This window comes from Sylvia atricapilla, chromosome 8 (genome assembly GCF_009819655.1).
Source record: "Sylvia atricapilla isolate bSylAtr1 chromosome 8, bSylAtr1.pri, whole genome shotgun sequence".
Classification (NCBI taxonomy): domain Eukaryota; kingdom Metazoa; phylum Chordata; class Aves; order Passeriformes; family Sylviidae; genus Sylvia; species Sylvia atricapilla.
In genome coordinates, this window is record NC_089147.1 from 3,595,448 (window position 1) to 3,619,951 (window position 24,504).

At 49.9% G+C, this 24,504-nt stretch overlaps 1 protein-coding gene across 2 annotated transcripts in view; it reads left to right on the plus strand.

Moving 5' to 3' along the window:
- FAM53B (family with sequence similarity 53 member B) overlaps positions 1 to 23,414 on the plus strand; it is a 44,627-nt gene extending 21,213 nt beyond the window's left edge. For both annotated transcript variants that reach the window (XM_066323435.1, XM_066323436.1), the window contains 2 exons: positions 5,477 to 6,192; positions 19,619 to 23,414. In XM_066323435.1, coding sequence (XP_066179532.1) covers positions 5,477 to 6,192; positions 19,619 to 19,921 — 1,019 coding nt within the window. In that variant the 3' untranslated portion in view covers positions 19,922 to 23,414. The remainder of the gene's footprint in view (positions 1 to 5,476; positions 6,193 to 19,618) is intronic.
- The last annotated feature ends 1,090 nt before the right edge of the window (positions 23,415 to 24,504 follow it).

Genomic DNA, 24,504 nt, shown 5'->3' on the forward strand with positions numbered 1-24,504 from the left:
AATGTCACCTCTTTGACCTCAGCTTGCCCTGTGGTGGTCTCTGTCATGCCCACTCAAGAGGAACCCTCCTGTGAGGGCATTGCTTGGCTTGGGTTTTATTTTAGTTATCTTCCCTGGGTGTTCTTCTTGATGTCCCCAAATGTGGGCCACAACCACAGACTAACCCAGTACAAAAACTTGCTTGACTTTTTAAATGAATTACTATTGAAATGCCAAACTTGGGTTTCAAAAAATATTTCAGGTCAAAGGGCCAAGTCCCTGTTGGTGGAAAGCACTGAGATAAATAAACACAGTGAAGTTTGGACTGGTAGCACAGGCAACATGAGGCAAAGGCTCACAGTCCTATCTATGTTGGAGGTTTGGAGGGAAATTGGCTGATTTTTGGGGGCTTTTAGACAAAAGAGGATTGTAGAAAAGAGTCTTTCTGAAGTCTTTGGGGCAAGTGCAGCTTTGGGCAGGGAGGCAGCTTATTTCTGGACCCCATGGTCATGGGGGAGCAGCGGAGAGGGAAGCCCAGCCTCTGCCAGGGAGAGCATCATCCAAACCTTGGAGCTTTTTTTGTAAGGTACTAAACACTGCAAGAATCTGAAAATGGATCAGAGATTGTAACCAAACTCAGTATATTGAGTAAACATTATTAAAGACTTGATATATTGAATGATGCATGGTTAGGTCCAATTCTCAGGGTGACCTAAATAATCTTTTGGCTTTTAGATTTGTGAGAAATATTTCTGCCAGTGAAATAACACTATTAGTAAAAAGATTGGGTTTTATCTTTATATAGGCCTTTGCCTGAAGGAAGATTAAAGGTGAAATGCCTAAAACTATAAATTCAACAGCTACTGCTTTTTCTTCTCCTTGATGGGTCCTTGAGACACCCAGGAGTGTAAGAATTGTCCTGTTGATGGATAGTTTTTTGAATTTTTTCCTCCTTTTTTCCCATTTTCCTTCCTCAGCAGTCTCTGTGGCTGGTCTCCAGTGAAAATAGCAGTGACTGTGCTAGAAAAAGGCAGCACATTAAAAATTTTTGACATTAGGGGGGTGAGGACCTGGCACAGAGCAGATGTGGCTGCCCTGTCCCTGGAAATGCTCAGGATCAGGTGGGATGGAGCTTGGAGCAACCTGGGATAGTGGACATTGTCCCTGCCCATGTCTTTTGCCATCCACCCAAAGAGAGAAAATTTCCAATATTGGAAGTCAAAAGCAGTAGAATCCCGGTTTGAATTGGAAGGGACATTAAAGATCATCTCATTCCACATCCTGCCATGGCAGGGACACCTTCCACTGTCCCAGGTTGCTCCAAGCCCTGTCCAACCTGGCCTAGTAAGAGAAGCTCAGTAGGTGTGTGCTGACAGCTGTGACCTCCTGTTTTCTATGTAAGCAAGAAATTATCTCTGAGGGAAGCTGCAGGCAGGGCTTTACTGAGGCTGTGACAAGGTGCTTGCACATGCAGGATCCCAGCCCCGGCCCTGATTGTAAAAGGGAGGAGGAGGAGGATGGCTTTGAGCCCATCAGGGACAAATCCTGCACTCATCCTCTGGGAAGCGCTCTTCTCAAATCAGCCATCATTTCCATTTTCCCTTGGAGGGCTCTCTCAGAGTTTGTCCTCCTTGAGTGCTGCAGCAGAGCAGGGTGAGGGCTGGGGCACACAGGTCAGCTTGTCTGGCCTTTGGCATTCTCACATCACTCCTCCACCACATTTGGCAACTCCATCATTCCGAGCATGCCAGGGCAGGGTTGCAGCCTTGGGCTCACTGTTGCACAGCTTTTTTTTGGAAGTGGCTTTTCACCATCCTTGGGTGACGGAGAAAAGCCGAGAAACCAGGAGAAAAGCCAGCTCATGGAATCATTAATGATGGAAAAGACCTTCAAGATCATCAAGTCCAACCTTGAATCCCTTCATGGGAGTGATGGCCCTTGAGTGCATCCTGAAAGCATCTGCCAGGTTTGCATGCCTCCTCTTTCCAAACCAGGGTTTTCTGGAATTTTGGGGTTCTTTTGGAAAGGCCATCAGCATAGGGCGTCTTGGTGCACATTCAAACACAGTCAAAGAGAAAAAGAGAAAGAAAAAGAGAAAGAGCTTCTCCTTGCAAAGAGAAAAAAGCTGCTTGGGGAATTCTGGTGAGGTGTGGCTGGAGCAGGGACACCTCTCCTCTAAAGAGCTGGGCACGTTTCACTGTCAAGGTCAGGGATTTCCCTCCCCCATGCAGGCTGTTGGCACAAGGAGCCTACAGCCCACAGATGTGTTTAATCTCCAGAGCAGATTTTGGGGCTGCTGTTTTCATTTCCCATTGAAGCACAGCTCTGCCCATCGTATTTCCATATTATTTCTGCACTAGGAAATCTCCCTGTCACTGCCATCAGCTAATTACAACCACTAAATGTGTTCCACACTTAGAAATTATCTCCTGAATATAAACAGGGGGCAGTGGAAAATGCAGGCTGCCTTTTCCCCTGTGCACAGGGACTGTGAGACCAAAATTCAACTTGAACAACGTGGGACGTAAAAAGGGAATTGGATGTGCACCTGTGCGCAGACAAATGTTTGGGTTAGGTTCCAAACAGAATTTATCTGCCAAAAAGGATAAGAAAAATTGATTGAAACTCCTAATTGCTTTACAAGTTGCCATAATAAATTATGTATTAATGTAAATTATTTCATGGGAAAAGAACGTAGAGGAAACTTGAGCAGAAGGATCATGCATTATGTATAAAAAGGAACTGTAAAAATATTATAGCAGCACATTTGTGTCGCTGTAGTTAAAGTTGTGTCAGCGTTTTGGTTTTACACCCTTCTCTGTGGTTACGAGTGGTCATTAAAATTTACTCTGTGTCACCAGAGGAGCACAGCAGTCATTTCAAAAGCCCAGGGCCATCACTGAGCTGCAAAGTGCCTGATGCATCCCGCAAAACCTGGAGCTCAGCCTTTGGAAACCTGGCTGTGATGCTCTGAGGGTGGATCCTGTTCTCTGTGGGGCACTGCAAAGCTCTCAAGGATGGAGACAACAACCATCTCCTCAATTTTGGGGTGTGACTCCAGTCCACGAGCACTATGAGGGATCGTTTGACGCGGCGAAGGTTTTGTGAGAGAACAGCTGGGTTTTGTGGAGGTGTCAGCGTTCATTTTTGCAGTTTTAAGTCAAAATCCAGAAGTAAGATGCTATTTCATCCAGGGACACCAACAGCCAAGAAGGACCACTTTAAGCAGGGCAAGAGCCCTTCAGGCTTCACTTACAGCATTCTCCCGTTGCCCTTTTGTTTTCCAATAGGTAAAGGAGAGTTTTCCAGCCACTTGCGGACCAAGGGGTTCTCATGGTGGGTTTTATCCTGGAACAAATTGCTGCCTCAGGGTAAATCAGGCTGAGGTTTGTAGCTTAAGAAAATTAATACATGTTTACCTGAAGCAGAATTAATGGTTCCAGTGCAATTATCGTTATCAACATATTGGGATGGGAATCTTAGTCTTTAAAAATTGAGCAGAAAACCAGCTGCTTTTCCTCAATAAGGCTTTCCAGAGTTCTTTAATTATACCCTTGGCCCTTAGGCTACTCCGTTTTCAATTTTTTTCAAGGCAACCTACTTCCTATTTGCACAGAACACCCATTTTCTGGGCTATCTGGTGTTTTGGGACTGGTCAGTGATGGCTGGGCACTTGGAGGGGCCAGGTTGTGCCAGCTCACATCGTGCAAGGGGAAAAGCAAATAACCCCAAGCTGGTGCTGGGAATAGTGGTGCTTTTACCATTTTCTTTGCCAGGTTTGGAAGATTTATAGCTGTTTGTGCTGAAGCAGGGGTGAAAGAGGAAGGTGTCCCGTATCCTCCTCACCAAGGCCTTTTGTACAGTCTCCGGCCAGAGGATCGTGGCAGCTTGCCATGAAAAATCGGCTTCTATTTCTGTTTCTTTTGTCTGCTGACCTGACCCAAGAAATCTCTCTGCTGGCAGCATAGCACAGAGGAAAAATAATAAAGATCTAAACATAGATGAAGTTGTCTAGCGCAGATTTCTCACTTTTCATTGTGTTTATTAAAATGAGGAGAGCAACAGTTGAAGTGCCGTGCGGTTATTGCGGGCAGGGCCAGGCTGTTTGTGGCTGGAGCTGTTATGGCAGCAGCTGGAGGCAGGGAGAAATGGGAAAATCGGCCAGGAGTGGTGCAAGGGGCCCCAAATCTGACCTCCTGACTTGAAACCTTAGTCAGAAGCGTTCTGCACCATTGCATCTTCCCTACCAGGCTGGTACCTGCAGCTGTGGGCTGGGCATGGCTTTTTATCCATCCTTCAGTTGCCTGAGTGGAAATACCCGAAAAAGCCCCCCAAAATATTGCACGGGTTAGATACAATCATGTGAAACTTGGCAGCGACGGTTCTCCAGCCCGGCTGGGCTCTGTTTGCAGCAACCAACGACAAAAACAGGCACTGGTAAAGGCTGCTGGCTGATGAGTTTTTTCCACTGCAGCAGCCGGTGGGGTTGTCCTGCCATGGTTTTCCTGTTGAGCGTTGAAGGTGTATCTGCAGAGAGCGCCGTCCTTTGCAGGGCAGCCCAGCCCTGAGGGTGCTTTGCTTTCTCCTTTTGCTGTCGGTGGGATAAGTGTGGGAATGAGATCACCCTCCTTAATCCTCTCTCCGCTATCAGTGGGGAGCTGGGGAAGGGTCTGGAGCACAAGTCTGATACAAACAGCTGAAGGAGCTGAGGGGGCTCAGCCTGGAGAAAAAGAGGCTCAGGAGGCACCTTCTCACTCTCTGCAACTCCCTGACAGGAGGGTGCAGCCAGGTGGGGGTCTCCTTCCAGGTAAAAAAGTAATAAAACAAGAGGAAACTGCCTCAAGCTGCACCAAGGGAGGTTTAGATTGGATTTTAGGGAACATTTCTTCATGGAAAGGGCTCTCCAGCCCTGGCATAGCAGCTCTGGGACAGTGGTGGAATCCCCATCCCCGGAGAGACTTAAAAGCCATGTGAATGTGGCCCTTGGGGACATGGGTTAGTGGTGGCCTTGGCAGTGCTGGAGGAATGGTTGGATGATCCAAGAGGGCTTTTTCCAATCTCAGCGATTCTGTGATTCCATGTTTTTAAAATTCAGCTGTAAATCCAGGCAATTGTCAGTTGTGGAGCCCAGGACAAACCGCCCACATGTGACACATGATTTAGCACAGAGATAAACCAATAGCCACAACATTTTACCCCGCTGAATTCCCCTCAGCTCGAGCAACCTGGAATATTCAGAGGCATGTTTTTATCTTCTTCTAGCAGTTTTGCTCCTGCTGGGACTGTCACTTTGTCTCTCTCTCCATCTACACCACACAACCCGCTCTGCTGGCAGTTCAGGAAACCATATTCCAAGAGTTAATTAATTTGTACTGGAAAACGTCCCCATATGCTACTCTTTGTTGATGGACGTAGAAAGCGAGTCGCAGAATTAATTAACGCTAATGCGTGTGGGTTTTCTTTTTTTTTTTTTTTTTTTTTTCCTTTTCTGAACCAGAAAATGACAGATGGAGAGATCTCAGCAGGAAATGTCCACTGCAGCTCGAGCAGCCGGGCGCCAGCATCTGGGACTGCCTGTCGGACAAGGCCGAGGAGGGCCCGCGCTGGCCGAGGGACGCGGCCGCCACCTGCTCCGTCACCAACCTCATCAAGGACCTGAGCCTCAGCGACCCGCACGGCCACCCCTCCGCTCCTCCCAGCAAACGCCAGTGCCGCTCTCTGTCCTTCTCCGATGAGATGTCGTCCTGCGGCACCTCCTGGAGACCGCTGGGCTCCAAGGTGTGGACGCCGGTGGAGAAGAGGCGCTGCTACAGCGGCGGCAGCGTGCAGCGCTACTCCAATGGCTTCGCCACCATGCAGAGGAGCTCCAGCTTCAGCCTGCCCGCCCGCTCCAACCCTCTCTGCGGCGAGCATCCCGCCCTGGCCGGCCGCCTGCCCGGGAAATCGGCTGGCGGAGGGCACGGCGGAGACAGGGCGGACATTCAGAGGTCCCTGTCCTGCTCGCAGGAGCGTTTCTCGTGCTCGGAGTACGGCCCGCCGTCGGCCAGCAGCACGCCCGCCTCCACGCCGGAGCTGGGCCGCCGCGCCGCCGGCCTGGCCCGCAGCCGCTCCCAGCCCTGCGTCCTCAACGACAAGAAGGTCGGCATCAAGCGGAGGAGGCCGGAGGAGGTCCAGGAGCAGCGGCCCTCGCTGGACCTCGCCAAGATGACCCAGGTAAGAGGCGGCGGGGCCGCTCCTGCAAGGCGCTCGGGTGGTGTCTGCTGTGCGCAAGAGCCTTTGGCTTCATCCAGGGTGGGTGTGAGGCACGAGGAGTAACATCACCCCTCGTGTTATGGGGAAACACATCCTTCTGTCCAGGCAGAAGATGGGTTCTGATCCCTTCTAAACGGATTTCTTTAGCAAATTCACTCGTTTCTCTTTCGCGCTGGTTTTTTGGCATGCCAAGTCCACCGTGTTGTCATTTCCTTCCCACATGAGTGTTGAGCAGGAATGTGTTAAACCCCACACTCTGAGCTCAGGGGAGAGCAGCCTTGGGCCTGCCATGGTGAGACGAAGGCAGCACCCCAAGACACCCAGCGCTGGCTCCGTCAGATGCTGAATTCTTACTGCTACAGCCTTTACTTGCTCTTACGCTCTGTAATTTTCCACTCTGGAGATGTTATCACGTTTCATTTTCAGTTGCAAACACAGAGCACAACCTCCCTCTTCGATCTGCTGCACTGAGCCAGATAACAGATCTGAAGCACGAATCAGGGAGGATTTTGTTCCTTGTTCCTCTCCCTGCTGGACCAAGTGACTGGACATTAGCAAGAGACAGAGCAAGAGGCTGCATTGAAGGACAGTGTTTCCCTTCCACACTCATAAGATTTCCTGAAGTTTCATGATTTGACATTTCCCACATCAGTGATTTACAGTCACAAAGTCAATGACACAGTCAGCTCAGTGTGGAATGGAGATGATGGAGGGTGTGAAGGCCCTGAGGCTCTCACTGCGGGAGCAGGGACACCCTGGCCACCTCCCAGGGTGGGCTGTCACCTTCTGCAGGCCCATGGAAGCCTGCTGTGCTTCATCCCAGAGTCACCTGTTTGCCCTAAAGGTTTTTTGTGGTGCTGGGGCCAGCAAAGCCTGTCTGGTGCATCCCCTTGTTGTCTGCAGGGAAACTGCTGGGAGAAATTCTCCATATGGGTGGGATCCAACATTGTGTGTGCATTTTTGCCTTACAAGAACATGATATTTTACGGTGTTCTGTGCTTGGCAGTGCAGAGGGTGTTTGAAGGAGTGTAGTGGTATTGGAAGAAGAGATCATCTTTTCATCCTCCAGAGGAGTTTAGAGGATAAAAAGGGTGAAGGAGTCACATATTTGGGTAAAATCAGGCAAAAACCATGAGGATTGCTCTTGTCTTTTCACAAATCGCAGCAACAGGGTTTATTATGCCAAGCTTATTTTATTAGACAATAATCTGGATGGACAGTAAAAACCACGTACATGTGTTGTTATATTTTATTAGCCACAGGGCAGAATAGCACAACTGTCCCCTGATTCCCTCTGCACAAGCAGACAAGCATCATTTCACTTCCCTGGAAGTGTTCAAGGCCTGGCTGGATGGGGCTTGGGACAAGCCAGTCCAGTGGAAGGCATTCCTGCCCATAGCAGGGGGTGGAATGAGGCTTTAGGGGCCCTTTCAGTCCGGATCGTTCTGTGGTTTTCTGGTTTGATGGACAGGGAAGGAGGAGACTGTCCAGGCTCTGCCTGGAAAGACCTTTGTTGCCCTCTGAGGATGTTCTGAGGCAGCTTCTCCATTGCATCAGCCCAAGGGGGAAAGTTTGTTGGCTGGTTTGAAAAAAAGGGCTTGGCCAGGGAGATCCTGAGGGTCAGCAGGAGCTTCTCTTTCCCTCCAGTGGATGCAGAGCCCAGGCACATGTTTATAATTTGGATGGCCATGGCTTTGACAAGGGTGTGTGATCCAAAGATGACAAAAAATCGAATCACTGGGATGTCCAAAAGCAGCTCAGTCCATGTTCCTGGAAAACCCTCAGCTTGAGGAATAGTTTTGTTTTCTCTGGCTGCTGTCCTCCACATCCAAACGTCTTCCAGAGTGAGAAAGCAACGCCTGAACCCTCAGCCTTGCTCGATGTTGGGGTGGTTCATCCCCTGGGAGAACCACAAGGAAAGGGTGGGAAGCTCCACACTGTTTGCCACGAGCTCTGTAGGAAAGGGAAAGGTGTTCCCTGGTGCAGCATCTCTCCTAATGTCAGTGGCTCCCCTCTGCCGGCCCCTCCTGTCCCTGTGGCCCAGGCTGGGTGGCCGGAGCTGCTGCACGCCCGGCGGTTGCTACAACCAACAACCAACAACAGCATCACTAAGGAACTCCCCAGTGGGATCCAGTCCAAGCAGGTCCCATGGATATTTTCAGTTTGCAGGCAGCAAACCCAGCCAGGCTCAGGTGCCCGTGGCAGCGGGTGAATCCCCCAGGCAGGGATGTGCTGCTGGGTGTGGGGCAGGGCTGGAGCAGAGTGGGAAGGAAGCAAAGCCGTGCAAGGGCCAGGGTTCCAGAGCTGAGGGGTTGTGGAGAGCTCTGGCAGGCGGCTCCTGGCGTGGGAGGACTGGCACAGAGGGATAAGCAGGATGAGGCAAGTCATGGGGAACATTCTTGCCTTTGGTGGGGCATGGTCAGAGCCCTCCCCGGGATGGGAATGCCAGGAAAACCAAATAATTCCTCGTGGGGAATAAATGTGCTTGAGAAAACCCTGCACATCTGGGTATCCCCCAGGCTGCTTTTAATGTTCCCAGCCCAGGAGACTGCAAAGCTGGGTGATTTCAGAGGAAGAGCTGAAATAATGGCAAGTGTCTGTGCGGCTGCACGTGTGCTCAAGTCTGGGTTTATATGGGGTAGAAACACCTCGTGCAATGGGCAAAGCAAAGGACAGCCAAAGTCTCCAGACTGGACTTTTCCAGTTACCCACAAAAGATTCACTTTTCAAATGGGGAAACTGAGACATGGGGCTTTCCCTGGGTGCTAATGTCAAAGTGGGAACTGAGCTTTGAGATGCTGGGTACTGGATCAGCATCTGGCTCTGGCAGCAGATTGGTTAATTTTTCACTCGTGCTGGTAACCACATGTGTTTGTAGGCCTGAAACCTGGTACCATAATCAAAATAAAAATAATCTGACCTGAAAGAAATGTTTTCTTCATACCGGGAGGGATATTTAGGCCAGGCAGGAGGGGAGGGAGCCACTCCTGGAAGCAATTACATGGCTACATAACTGGGCTAATTAAGAGAGAAATCTAAATGTTGAAGTTAGGCTGGGAGTGAAAATACTTAGGAAAATATTGCCTTTCATTCCTCAAAATCCTGGTTGTGTCTCTTCTGTCTTCAATTCCCATAGCCCAGAGAAGGAAGGTGAGCCCATATCCCTCCCTTTATTATTTACTCATATGGCACCAAACCAGACAGGCTTCAACTTTGGGCAGAAACCAAACCGTGCACATGGTTGTCATTGAAATAGCAACAATTGTTAAAAGCCACAGGCACCAAGACAATCCTTCTGCTCCTTTTAAGTGCACATGAACTCTTTGCCTTGTGCCTCTTTGCCTTCAATCTGGGAGTGATCCAGGGGGGCTCAGTCAGGTGAGTGGATGACAAGGAGGTGTCCTTTAATTCTCCTGAGTCCAGAGGCAAGTGAGATGGGAAGAAGCTGGTTTCTTTTCTTCACCCCAATCAAGGAGAGTTTGGGTACCTGGCCTGGCATCTCTGACCTCCTGAACATGAGGACATGAACCATCCTCTCATTTCAGTGTAGAGTCTGGGCTTGCTTTCCAGCCTCAGCTTTTATTCCTTCTTTCCACGTGAAGCACAAGGCCAAGGAGGACACATCCCGCCTCCCTGATCCCAGCAGCTGTTCTGCCAGGGTGTTAATGAATCTGCTCACAGCTTTCCTTCCCAGGCACAGTGCCCTTGGCCTCACAGCCCCAGGCACTGTGTCTGTACCGGCAGGCCATCATCAGAAATGGTTGGGATCAGATTTTTCTATGAACTGGGAGGTTTTTCAAAGAGCAAGGTTTTCTTTTTCTGATGTGGGTGCATCTAAAATAAATGGGAGATGAGGAATGTTGCAAAGGTGGCAGGAGGTGGCTTAGACCCCAGGAATCCTTCCAGCTGGGCTGATTTTGGCAGGAATGAGTAGTTTTACCTTTTGCAAGTCACTCAGAGAAGCATCTGTGTGACTTAGGTGAGAAGATGGATTTTCTAAAACAAAATCACACTCTGCCAGGGACGCTGTGTAGCGGAGAGACACCCGCTGGGTTTTCCTTCCCCATGGTGTGTGGATTCTTCTCCAGAGGAACCTGCCATGTCCCACCTCCACATCTGCTGCTTTCTGACATCGCAGCGTGAACTTTTCCTGCGATCTGGGGCGGGGTGTGCCGAAATGTCCCGTGGCAGCACAAACACTGGGTTTGGTGGCTTGGCTGAGTCACTGACGGGAAGCCAAGCCATAGGCCAGCCCTGAGGTTGGTGTGTGCAGATTGCCTTCCCTCACCAGGCTCTGGGCAGCTGCAGGGGACACATGACACGTCCCTCACACCAGTGACTGCCCCCCTCAGTGGGAATTTGCAATAATCCCCAGCTGTGGCCATGCAAAGCCTCGCTATCTCTTCCCCTTTTTGCTTCCTGCCGTCCGAAATTTTGATGTGGCCACTGAGAGATTTCAATTTGTGTTGGGACGGTTCCAAACACAGCTGTCCTTTATACAGATGTGGTTTTTAAGTGGATAATTTATATATATATCTATCTCAAGAATATATGTAAGTGTTTAAGGCCGGGTTAGATATGGCTTTGAGCAGCCTGGTGTAGTGGAAAGTGTCCCTGCCCAAGTCAGGTCAGAGTTGGATTGTGATGGACTTTGAAGTTCCTTCCAACTCAAGCCATTCTGTTTTTCTAATTTTTAATGTATATATGTATTTGTTCAACCCAGCCATGTTCCCTGCAGCACAAACCCCAAACAGAAGTAGCCCTGGCTGGAAATGGAGGGTGGTGCTGTAGAGTTTGAAAATACAACTTTCCGTGAAAAGAAAGGCACAAATATCTCTGTGGCATGTAAGGCTTTGCACTGCTGACAGGAATTGTCAGATGTGATGAGATACTGGCTCCTCCCAGTTGTAGGACCTGTGTATTGGTAATATCAAGACTTGAAGGTGGCTCTTGTGTCCTATTTCTGATGGCTCTTCAAGGTTTTAGTCCCTCTGTGAGCCTTCAGACAAGCTGCAGTCTGAAGAGTTACATCTCTCCTAACAAATCCCGTACTCCTGGTTTTTTTCCTCTTGAGTTTCCTCTAATATCCATTTTATGTTCTACAAAGGTTGTACCTCTGTACCTACTGAGAATTCCCTGGTAGCTGTCAAAGCATTTCTCCTCTGTGAAGTTCTGTATTATGTAACATCTTGCAGTATATGAGACAGAGAATAGCTACTCTAGGATAAATAAGCAATTAAAATACAATATTCTTCTGCATCTCCATGGCTTATGGAGAACATCCTGGGGTTATGAGTGGTTATGAGTTCACAAACAGCTTTTGCCCTGTGAGGGATGGGTGGATAAGAAGGTGCTGGCAGCGGTGGGCAGCAGCTGAGGAGGTGGTGAGGGTGAAGCCCTGGGTGTGCCTGATGAGGGTGAGTTAGAGAGAGACTTTGTGCCTGTTGTGGGAAGGGTCTGGGCACAAGGGGACCATTGACGTTGTTCCCTGGCTGCCTGGACAGACAGAGCCTTTCACAGGGTGACTTCACTGCCCCTGCGAGGAGCACGTGCCTTCAGAGGATGGAGTCATCTGCACCAGGGCTCACAGGAGCATCCCCCTGAAATGAGGACGTGTGGTTCTTGTGGTTTTCAGGGTTAAAATCAGCTCCAGCCTGGGCTGGAGGTCCAGAGGGTCTCCAGACACAGTGCAGTGTGTAATGCTCATGATGGTTGGGAGCCTGGCTGGCCCCTCTGCCTTGTTTTCCCTTCCAAACTTAGGAATAATGGCAGCTTCCAAGAGGATCCATGCACAAAGGAGTGTGTACACTCCCAGAGCTGAAGTAAGCAGCCCACCAGTATGAAACGTTTCTGGCTGGTCTTGGCACTGGGTGGGAAGAAGTTTCAAACTGCAGGGTGGGAGAAGGCACCTCTCCTCTCTGAGCACCCAAGTTTTTCTTTGAGGGGTAAAAATCTCTAATTTTCACATAAGAAGATTTTCTGTGTAAATTTTGGCACCTTCCAGGCTTGCTGGAGAGGGCAGAAGAGGTGGCAGTGGTCTTGGTTGGCGTCAGCACCCACTTGAGCCGGTGACAAATATTTCCAAATGTAGTGATAGGCAAAAAACTGGAGGTTTTAAATGCCATACGTATCCCAGGAAATAGTTTGCTATTGATGTAACTTCTGAGAGAGACTCCAGCTTCCAAGCCCCAGTGTTTTTTAAATAAACAGGAATGAGAGTCTGCAAAGGTCAGTTTGTGGCTTGGTGGGAAAAAGCCTTTGGTAGGATCAAAAGAAACTGTCAGATGTGATGAGATACTGGTTTGAAGGTGGGAGGGACACCTTCAACTATCCCAGGTTGCTCCAAATCCCATCCAGCCTGGCCTTGGACACTTCCAGGGATCCAGGGACAGCCACAGCTGCTCTGGGTAGCCTGTGGCACCCTCACAGGGAACAATTCCTTCTCAAAATCCCATCTCACTCTGCCTGATGGGAGTATGAAGGCATTCCCCCTTATCTTGTCACTTCCTTGTCTGGAGTCCCTCTCCAGCTCCGGTGCAGCACCTTCAGGCACAGGCAGGGGCTCTGAGGTCTCTCCCAGTGCCATCCCATTCCATCCCCTGCTCCTGGCTGTATCTCCTGCTCCTGTCTCCATCCTCCATCCCCTGCTCCCAGCTCCATCCCACCATGAGCCCCAGGGATGCGGGGCTGAGTGTTGCACCCGTTGTTCACACTCACATGGGAGGACAGGGCTGGGAACACAAACAAAGCTTGGCAGTGTCTGTCCCAAACATGGACAAAATCCAATTGTATCCCGAGGATGCACATCTGATTCACCACGTGCTCATTAACCCTCCTGTCCCCAGCCTTGTATGTTGTGTGACTCCAAAAAAAAAAAAAAAAAAAAGCAAGCTTTCAAAAGCACAGAGATTCACCCTTGAAGGAGTGCTCAAAAGTGGCATTTTGGCTCAAAAAAACAAAAAAATATTTTTCATGATGGTTTACAAAAAGCCCCCAGCACTCTAGGAACTCCTGAGTTAGGCAGGAGCTACTGGGAGTTCCTTGGAAGCACTTGCCTTGCAAAAATCTCCCAAAGCATTCCAGGAAGGCAAAGCATTTCAGGAAATAGTGCTAAATAAATAAATGAATAATAAATAAATAAATTTTCCTTTTCAGAGAAAGATGCTCAGGGTTAGTCCAAGGTTGAGACTGTGTCAGAAAGGTGAGGTGTATTTCAAGTCTGCATTGGACTTGCAGGAGGTCTTGGTAGGTGGGGGCAGTGGGTGCAGGTGCCACACATTTTGGATTTTTGGCCATCCACAATGTGATTTTATCCCTTTACTTGCTGATATTCTCTTTTCAGTGCTGCTGAAACAGTGACATGAAGTTTGGTTTTAATTTTTATAAGGTTCTGCCTTATCATTTTAGGCCTTGACGTGAGAACCACAGTTGGCATAATAGAAATGTTACTTCTCTGCTGAAAACTATGACGTATGAAAATGGAATAGGGCTGAATAAAAAAGAATAATTGCATATTAGTAATGTTTCATCCTAACTTGGTACAAGTCAAATCACTGAATTTTTCCAAAGATGAGCCACTCCAAATCCTGGAGTTTTACCAGCTCTGAGGACAAGTGAAGTTTGGGTTTATCCTTTTCCACTGAAGCCCATGGGATTGCAAAACCATGAGTGGGAGAGCAGCCCACTGTCCCCACTGGGCTCCAGGCAGTGCTGAGGGTGTTGGCATGAGGGGCCTGTGGTGCTCCAGGGATCTGGATCCCAAGAGGATGCAGAGGAGAAGGCAGAGGTGAAAGGCTGAGAAGGGCAACCTGTAAATAAATGAACCACGCACCAAGTGATCACTAATGACCTGTCTGAGAAAATGGATTTTTCCAGCTCATAGCATAAGGGTTCAGTGTCTGTTAGGGAAAATATTTGTTCTTGGCAGGAAATGAGGGTTTCCTCCAGTTATTATTATGAGTAGGGATGGGTTGGGAGGCTGTGCTGGGGTGGGACAGTGGAGCCCCAGAGTGATGTTCACTGCTCTCTGATTCCCTGCCTTGCTGTGCCTGCTGTATTTCTCCATGATTTCTGGGATTCATCTCTCCAGCATCTCCCCGGGGCTCTGTAGCACCAGAGGGATTCCCACAGGTGGGTCATAAACAGCTTTTTCTGTTGCACTTATGGAGTCTCCCTGAACATCCTCACTGTCACTGAGGCAGCTACATACTCCAAAGGCAAGGGCAGAGCTGTGTGTAAACCCAGATTATCTCCACAGGCTCCAAAGGCAGCATCACTACTAATGATTTAAAGTCTCTTTTTTGGGTTTTTTTTGTTTTGTTTGTTTAATACTGTGGTGTGAAGTGACTTGGGTGGATAATAGGTATTTCTGAGCCTGCTCATGAAAGCTGGTTTTCACACCAAACAGAATAAAAGCAAAATTGTCTGCTGAAGCTTTTGAATGCACCATATAAGCACTGGTGCCTGTTGCAAAATGAGGATTGTGGGGCTGAGTAAAGGTTGTTCTTTAGTGAGTGAGAAGGGAAAAGCTGGGAAGGCAGACCCTGAAGACCAGGGCAGGAATAGGGTAACCCTGGGGCAGGGCAGGGAGCCATCCCCTCTTCTGGGATGTTCCTGCAGGCACATTGTCCAGCACCTTGGCCTGTTGGAGGCTGTGGGGCTGCCTGTGGAGTACTCCATATGATAAATGCCTCCATTGATAAATTTTTTAAAGAAAATAGAGGAGCAGATGAGTTTGAGCTCCCTGACATAGCAACACTGCTTCTAACCCAGCTCTGCTCTGCACCAGGCACACGGGCTCCTTTTGCTTTCCACACCCCTCCATCACTGCCTCCTGTGTTTTCCTTCCTCAGGTATTCCAGCATTTCTTTCCCAACACTTCATCACTCAGAGGTTCCTTCTGTGAGAGGACAGGGTTGGTAGAAGCCTCCTGACCTTCCCCCAGAGCCAAGTGTAGATATTGGGAAACACGTGTGGCAGTGGTCATCAGTGCTCCTTGGGGCAAGGTGGGGGTGCCTCCCTCTTTTTGGGGAGGCCAAACTGCAGCAAGGGGAGTGCTGGGGCATCACTGAGGCTGGAATGTGCTTGTGCCAGTGCTGCAGCCTGGACCTGCTGGCAAAGCTGCTGAGATGCTCCTTTGTTATAAAGAGGAGAATTGGTTATTGGAGGCTCAGGATTAAGCCATGCTTGCTGCAGCTCCCTCCCTGTGTCCCTTCCACTTCCACTCACCAGGAAACCAGCCTGGAAATGGAGCTGGAGGAGATTGTGGGTGCCTTAAAGGCAGTGCAGGGCTTTGAACCCGAGTGATGTGTGTGTGTGTGTGTGCATGGCCCAAATCACTGCCGTAACGAAGTTCTGCAGAGCTTAAAAACCAAATCAAACCCATTTTCCAGCCTCATTTTCCGGTCTCAAGCACCTGTCCCTCCTCCTCAGCAGCACGGATGAGCTGGCACAAACACCAGGCAGGGTTTACCGTAATGTGAACAACCAAAGCGTTTAGATATAACGACACAAAGGTAACAACTCAGGCTGAAGGCGTTTTACCAGGAGATGTTTGCCTCAGAGAGTGATTTGAAGCTGAGCCAGGCAGAGAATCCCCCAGTGGAGGTGACTTTGCTGGCTCGGGAGGGCTGGCAGAGGCTCACCATTCCCGCTTCCCCCCTTCCCTTCTGGCACCCGCTTATTTTCAGCTTTCTGAAGCAACTGTAGCCCAGTGTGCTAACAGGAGGTGATGACAGCTTGGGAGGTAGGGCCGGTGCTGCTGACAGCTTGTAGCGTTACACCTTTCCCGGGAAAATTGCGGCAATCACCTGGCAGGGTGGAAAAAAAAAAAAAGGAAAAAAAAAAAAAAAAAAAAAAAAAAAAAGGTGTTTGAGCAAAAGCCCTGATCACCACAGGGATCCCAGTCGTGCTGATATTTGTTCTGGTAGAGGCACCGTGTTTGCAGGGAGGTGTTTTGGGGAAGAGCTCACCGCTGGGTGTTTTACCATGGGAAGAGTCAGACGGAGGAATGCTGCTGAGGGATTTCTCCAGCCCCGTGCCTGATGTGCCGAAGGGGAGGGAAAACCTGAGGAAAAGGATGGATGAGAGGGGTGAGTCAGTTCCTACAGCCTTCTCTAATTCTAATCTTGGTCCCTGCACAGTGTGGAGCATCACAAAACTCTGTGGGAAAGCAAAGCAGCCTGAGCTTGGTCACCAGCATGCAAGAAGGGCTTTGCTCTGGAGCAGCCCAGCAGCTTTTCCCAAGCGACCAAGAATTCCTTATTTATGCATTTTTAGATGATTTTTCAAGTATTTCCATTAGCCATGCCTCATTTTCTCTCTGAGGACTTGCCCAGCGTGCTGGATTAAGGCAGCTTTGGGAGGGGTTGGGGGAAGAAAAACCAGCACCTCAAATGGTCCAAAATGGGTCCTGGTGGTCTGTAAAGGTGGTTTGGGTGTAAGTGTGTTACAGGTGCTCACTGGGTGAAGTCAGGATGGCCAGAAACATCTCCCAGAAGCCTTCTGTGTTGGATTCCCACAGTTTCCCTGAGACCAACAGGATCTGAGGTGCCTGATACCCCTTTTTGCCTGGCACTGGAGGCCGAGGTTGTGGAGCAGCTCGGAGGGGCCCAGAGCTGCCTGACCATGGGGAACAAGCCAAAGCTGCTCTTTTCTGACATCAGTAGGGGACTTCACTGCCCGGTTTTGCCAGCTCAGCACATGCTAAATTCACCCAATAAATAAAAAAAAAGAGCTAAGCAAACTGGAAGGGCTCCAGACAGACACTGCATTGATGGTGGTGGCTGCTCTACAGCCAGCCCATGGAATGCTGGTTTGCTGATCACCGTCCTGGCGGGAGCCTCCTGACCCCAGCCGCTGGCAAGGTGAGCTGTGGGATTTTGTGGCAGCCAGTGCATGTGAAAACTTGCTTTCTGAGCTGTCCAAGCTGCCTCAGAGGGAGCTCCTCTGCCCAGCACGTGGCCTTCCTCCACCAGCAGCTGCTGCAGCGCTGGCACCCCTGGGACCATCAGGAGGGGTTTTCCATCCCCTTGCATTCCCTGGAATGACTCAAGGGTTGCAGCTTGTGTGGATTTGAGCAGGGAAAATGAGGCTTGGTTGTCTTGCCAAAGTCCCATAGGATGCAAAATTTCCCTGAAAGTCAAGTAACTTCGTGGCTGTTGCCTGAGACATGTCTGAGCTTGGAAACGCTTTTCTTTTGGAGGGGAGGAACGTGCTGTGGAGCTGTTGAGTTTCTCTGCAGCCTGCATCCTCCTTCACTCACCACCACAGGAGTCACTCATCTCCTCTGAAGCACTGGAGAGCATCTCCCATCCTCTCAGGATGCTCTATCCCACCTGTAGCAGCCCGGCATGTCCACCACACCTGGGTACCAAACCCTGGGAAGCGCCTGATCCAAGAGATGAGCTCAATTAAGAAGGAAAAAAAAAATTAACATTCCCAAAAGTGCCAGAGTTTTGTTTGTAGAGGGGATTTGCACTTCTTAGAGGGCTGTTGACTTATGGGAGACCTAGGCTTTTCAAGTGCCTAAATAACTGGTGGAAATATGCTTGCAAATTTTGTGAAGTGCTTAGAAAATATTTCTGCTATGTCCTCGGGCCTTCTCCAGTGGTAATTACAAGTTGTCCATTAACCACAGTGTGCAGCTCCCTGCTGGAAGCTGTCGCATGCTCAGCACCCAGACGACAGAGGCATGGCTGGGACGTAAAAAATATGACCAGGATGACGTGAGGACTGGCTGCAGTTGCATAAATATAGAACAAATGCCTCTTTTTTCGCACGGGCTTGGGGCTTGTGGGTTTTTGAAGGTTTCAGAAACTGAAGGCCATGAGAAATGTAGCTGCCCTCAGCTTGGGTAGTGGCCAACTCCTCCTGGGGCAGCGGGAACTTCTCTGTTTAGATAGAGAAGCCTCTGCAATGACACTTTTTATGGTGTGCATGGGGTGGTGCAGCACCCACAGCCTCTGAGCAATGGTCCTGTATGAGTCCAGCACAGCACAAGGCCCTTTGGTGTGTTAAGAACTGATTGAGATGTGATAGAGAGCCCCTGCATCTCTCTTAGGGACTGTGTAAATGGGTGATCTTCCTTCCTTTACAGCCTGGGGTAAGTTACTTTGGTGGAGTTGCTCCCAGCTTACCTGGATTTGAATGAAAAAAGCCTCAAGCAAACATGCCTAATTCCCTGGGAAGCCAGTGGGGATGTTTTGGAGCAAGGTTGTGTCTCAGGCTGTGTGTTTGGTCCTGAATTGGGCCAGCCAGAGCAGATCCAGGCAGCAGCCCTGTCACTCTGTGTCCCCAATGCTCTGCTGGGTGCTGAAGTTCTCCTGGCTCCCTTAGCAGCTCCTGGTGCTCCAGACCCTTCCCCAGCTCCATTCCTTTCTCTGGACACTCTCCAGCCCCTCTTTCTTGTCATGAGGGACCCAAAATGGACCAGTAGCAGGTGAACATCTCTAGCTAATGAGGGGGTTGCCTTCCTCCCAGGTTTTTATTGAGTTCCCATTCAGGCCTATCCCATGGGAAGTGTCCGGCCCAAATGACTGAGAAGTGAATGCACCATCACACACTGGCTTGATGAGAGGCTCCACAGGCTGCTGAGATCCTCCTCAGGCTCCTCCTGCTCAGAGCACACACTCTGCCACTGGCATTGCCTCCTTCTTTCCATTGGCACTCAGTAATGAGCGTTTAATTTGCTCTTTTACAAACCAACCTGGGCTAAAGGCATTCCCTGGCAGGTGAGGACTGCTCGTGGCCAGACTGCACCCCTGGGAGGTTCTGCATGCCCTGCTCCTGAGGGTTTGGAATGCCTGCGTGCTCCTTGTCGTTCTCAGAGTTTGAAACTGTTTAGAAGATGTGACACTACATAAACGAAATCAGGTTTCTGGCCAAGGTAACCAGGCGTGGAGACTCAGAGAACTGTGCTCACCTGGTCTTCAGTGAGGGAAACATGAGCCATCACAGAGGAGGGTTTAGCAGGACACAAGCTCCAGCTACTTAAAGAAAGGGCTGAAGTTTTTCTTGGCTGATAAAGGGAATTGTTGGAAACGTTCATTCATTTTTGGTGAGCTCCGTTCTGCCTTACGTGTGGAACTGGGTGATGCACGGGGTGTAGACGGTGATGGGACTGATCCAGAGCAGGCATGGGGCTGGTTTTGATGCCTTTCACAGGGACAGGGGGGTCACAGGATCTACCAGGGATGGGGACGTGGAAGGTTGCAGCATCTCTCCCTCTCCTGGGGACCCGCTGAGTGTTCCTGCTGCTCTGCTTCTTTCCTGTTGAGCGAGGGAGCTCCGGTGTGGGGGTCGGGAAGACTCCTAACTCAGCTGGTGTAACTTCTGTCCCAGCTTCAGGATTCTCCCCTCAGCTGCCTCTCTCCCCTTGCCTCTGCAGAACCGCCAGACTTTCAACAGCCTCACCTGCCTTAGCAGCACGGCGGAGGACGGCTGCCCGCGGCTCCCCGGGGCTCCGGAGGTGATGCCGGGCAGGACCCCCGCCTGCACCCCGGTCCCAGAGCCACCACGGGCCAGGCCCGAGGAGCGCCAGGCCAGCAGGGATGACCTGTCCTGCGAGGAGGAGGAGGAGAGCGCCGGGAAGGAGGAGGACAGGGCGGCCTGGCGAAGCAGCGGAACGGGCACCGAGAGCCTCTTCCAGCTGGACGGCGAGATAGACATCGAGCAGATAGAAAACAACTGAGGAGGGAGCAGCTCTTCTCGCCCTGGGGCTTTGGGGCTGCCAGCAGAGCCGTGGAGGGCTCCTCGTTGCCAGCGAGTTTGCGGGATTCTGTCACTGCTCCCCTCCTGCCAGCTGGAGGGGACCAAGCAGCTTTGCCAAAATTTCATCAGGTATTTAGAGGAATTCGTGTGCATGCGTGTGTAAATCTTGAAATTCTTTGTAACTACTGTAGCCAGAGATCAGCCAGTCAGAGGAAAGTGCCTGTCCCACGGGGAAACCAGGCACGGGGATCGCCAAAAAACTCGGAATCCGCGAGTAAACGGCTTTTGCCAGGGTAAGGGTAGAGCTGATGTAGCTGGCTGTGCTCCCATAGCTGTGCTCGTTCAGAGAGGGGTGCACAGGGAGAAACCAGCACCCCTGGGGCTAGAGAAAGGGAGGGAAAAGCAGAATATTGAGATTTGCAAACCGAGCACTGGCTGGTGGCCGCCGGGGTGGCCGCGGCTCCTTTTCTCCAGCCCCATCCCGAGCGGCCCCAGCACCCCCCTGGCTCCGTGTCCCTGGCAGTGCCGTGAGAAGGAAATCACAAGTGAAGTGTTTTGCTTGAATTTAATAATGGCAAGAGCTGGATTTTTACTCCTTTATTTTTAGTTTTCCTTTTCCTGGTGAGGAATTAAACAGATCCCTGGCCCATGTGGGGCGGCATCCGCAGCAGCACTTGCTGGGTGCTGCATGGGGATGCTCAAATGCCTTCCTTCCCTGTTTTTTTTTTTCTTCCCAGCCCCCTCTCTCAACTCTTTTGGGAAAAAAAACCCTACTCAGGCTCAGTGCCACCCTCATTTGGGTTCCCAACTCTCTGTTTTGAGCAGGGCTGGGCTGTTTACCCATTTACCAGCAGTAGTGCCCACTTTGCTACCCAGGGCACGGCTGCCACCCTCTTTTTTTTTTGGCTTTACTGTGAAGGGCTGCCTGCCCAAGGCATGTCGTGGAGGGGTTACTTGACAAAGTCAGCTGGCAAAAGGCTGAAAATCCAGGTAGCAGCACTGAAAGCTTTTCCTCTTCCTGTGCCTTTTTAAAGCACAGATAAAGTGGTGACCATTATGTTTGTATGATATGAATTCTCTTTGCTAAAAATAAGCTGTCCACTTGCTAACAGGTTTAGAAGGACACTTTTTTTTTTTCGCCCTCTGAGTTGTTTTTGGGGTTTTTTATTATTTGTTTGTTTGTCTAAAGCTCTAGGAAAGCTGTACAAATGGCTTCCAGCATCTTCTGGATTCCTTCTGCTGGTTCCTTCAAGTTCAGGGGTCACTTCCTGAGCTTTGCAAATGCGAGAAAGGAAAAAAACCATTGATACCAAGAGCAGTTGAAGAGAGGACGTTTTTAAAGGGGTTCAGCACCCCCACTGTCAATGCCTTGAGGGTCCATAGCTCAGAAAGGCTGAGAGCTGCTGGTACAGGTTTCATTCATCATTTCTGGTTATATTAGTGCACTTTTTTCCACGGCGGTTTGGGATGCGTGTGGCATCTCCCACCGCAGTGGAACCCATTGGTTATTACCCCTGTCCTGGCACTGCTGAGGTTTTGCTGGTGGCTGTGGCCATGCCCACTCCCTCCAGACAAGCAGGACAAGCCCCAGATATTTGGGGAGGGGATGACAGGGATGTCTTTTCATCTTGGAGAACCCTCCAGCTCTTTTTAAAGTGTCGCTTGTTGCATCACTTAGAAGAAAATATCTCCTGGGTTGATTTTTATCCCTCCTGTTGTGGAGAGTCCAGCCATGCCAGTGTTTCCCCAGGCTGCTGCCCCTCTGTCCGTGCCCCTGCAGTGGCACCCTCACAGCACAGTTCTTGGCTTTGAGTCTTCCTGATGCTCCATCCGTCCCTCCCCACCACTGACACGTCCTGGCCTCGGGGCTCACAGCTCCTGGTGGCCACAGGCACCTCCTCAGCTGAGCAACAAAGGGCAAATCCACCCAAATCCACGCCCAGCTGCCGCCGCAGAGCTCCGGGTGGGCTCTCACGTGGGCATCCCCAGGGCTGGAATTCCTAAGGGCTTCTGTTTTCTTTCCAAGGGCTGCTCCTGGTGCCATGCTAACCCCCTCAGAGTGGGAAGGTGGCCAATGGACCGTGGCCCAGCTGTCCTGGACCTGGTGGCCAATGGCCCAGCTGTCCTGGACGTAGCTGTAGCATTCAGTTTACATTCAGCACAACCCGTTTGCCTTACTAAAAACGCTTCTCCAATGAGTCATGGCCTTACACTGGGCACGTTGGCGTAGGCACAGACTACAGTTAGCGACAGTTTTGAGGCCACGGTGGTGTTCTGTTGGGTATTTCTTGTTGGGTTTGTATGATTTCACGTACTTATTCTGAGTTTAAGAAAGCCTTACTTTTAAAATTTCTCTCTCTCTCTCTCTCTCTCTCTCTGTAGAGGTAAAACATTTGTGGATTTATATATATATAAATATATATATAAATAAAGTAATTAAAAATATTAAATATAATATAGTATGTGCCTCAGATTCAGGGGACATCCTGTTGATTGTAAAGTCAGAAGTGGCGTTGCTCCCCTGGTGTCAGGAGATCCATCCCCTACGCAGTGGGAGAGCAGGGCATCCCCTGGGAGTCTTGCTCTTGGTTTGTAAAGGACTTCACCTATTACACAGATGCTTTGGGAACTCCCCAAACCCCTGGCAAACCCCTGCCAGCTGCCAGAATGTGATCCTAAACTAATATGCAGACAAGGGATGTTATTCCTTGCTAGGTAGCTGAAATAGGTTCATTATTGTGAAGGGACTCAGTGGCTTGTCCAAGGTGTGACCCAGTCTGGGCAGCAGCCGTTTTGGGATGACACCAAAGCTGTGGCAGCAGCAATAAAGGTTCTTCATCCTGCAAAAACAATAGGATTTTAACATGGAAAGTCTTAGCAGGCACACGGGAGTTTGCTGTGTGTTGTGCAGATGTAGCTCTTTGAGCCTGTCCTATGAAAAAGTACATTAAGAAAAAAACCAGAAACCAACGAAAAGAAGCGTTTGTAAAATAGACTGTAATTTTTCCACGTGCTAGCATAGCCTGTTTGGCCAATAAAGTTGTGTTTCAAGTGCATTGTTTCAAGCTCCTGGCTGCCCAGGCGAGCAGACTGACGTAGGATGTTCTAGGATTGTAGCAGTGCTTTGCGGCGTGTGTGGGTTCGGTGTTCAAGAAAGAAAAAGAAGAGGATGGCCAAATTAAAAAAAAAAAAAACACAATAAAACAAAACGAAATAAAACAAAAAAAATGTGGGAAGAAGAATACAAACAAAGCCTTCTGAAGCTATGACCTGTAGTAGCCAAGTCTCGCTGGCAATTGCACAAGCGCCGCGGGCCGTGCGTGTCCCGGGAGGGGCTGCCCGAGGTGTCCCCTCTGCGGGTGGGTGAGGAGGCTGCTCCTGCCCCCTCCATGACTTGATTGCACTAGAGCAGCTCAATCTCAGGAAATTGCTTGTTACTTTTACTGTGTAAATAAAGCTTCCTGGTTCAATAAGCCCCGGCCCGTGTCTCGCCTCTCTGTGCTGTCCCCGCGGCCGGGCGCGTCTGTAGGGTTTGGGGTGGGAGTTTGGGGACATCGCCGACCCTCGGGGTTGTGGCTGGAGTTTGATGGAGCCTCCTCCTCTCCTCTCCTCTCCTCTCCTCTCCTCTCCTGGTTGCACCTCCTTGACATCTCTATAGGTGCTGGGAAGGGATGTCCCAAAAAATGGGTGGAGGTCGGGAAACCTCTCAACCAGGACCCTCCTTTGGGGTGTCCCAGCCATGGGTTGCACAAGAACATGGATTTTGTGACATTGACGTGCAGACAGACACACTGAGCTCTCCCCATGGTGGGGGGACACCTCCCATGCCTTCCCACCCTCCCCAGCCTGTCATTTAGCTGTAACACAGCCACAGATAGAAACAACAAAATGCAAATTGAAGTGGCAAGCAGCACCTCCTTCTTTGTGTTTAAGGACAAACATAATATCCTGCCTCTTAAACCAAAGTCTAAACTCAAATCTAAACTCAGAGCCCACAGCAGGCCAAGGGCACACGAGGGTGTTAAGTAAGTTCTTGGGGAAACAGGGCAGTATCTCCCTGCAGCCTTTGTAACCCAAAAAGGAAAACGGCTGCACTTCCTCCAGCAAGCAAACAGTGTTAAAACTTTCATGACAGATGGCAGGATGTTTATCTGCCTAAACTTAATCAGATTGAAGTGATAGGCTTAGTATAATAGAACAAAAAAGGAAGAATTAGGGGATAAAAAAGAAATTCTCAGTGATCCATCACAGCCTGAACGTTTGACCAGGGTTTACAGCATCCTTCCATGTGTGTGGATGCTGACAGTACCATACACTTTGGCTGAACCACTACCCAGAGGATAAAACATGCAAAAACAGACCCAAAAAAAAAAAAAAAATTGCACGAAGGTCATTTTCCCAGATGTAGTTTATTTTATTAGAATTTAATTCCCAGCCCCCTTTCCCCTGCTGTCCCCAAGGCGTGCTATGCAGTTCCAGGGCCAGCTGGTAGCTCTGAAAAACAAGTGTTCCAACACTCCAGAAACAGGGAACATCATTTTGGTGTCCTTCAGTGAGAGGGGT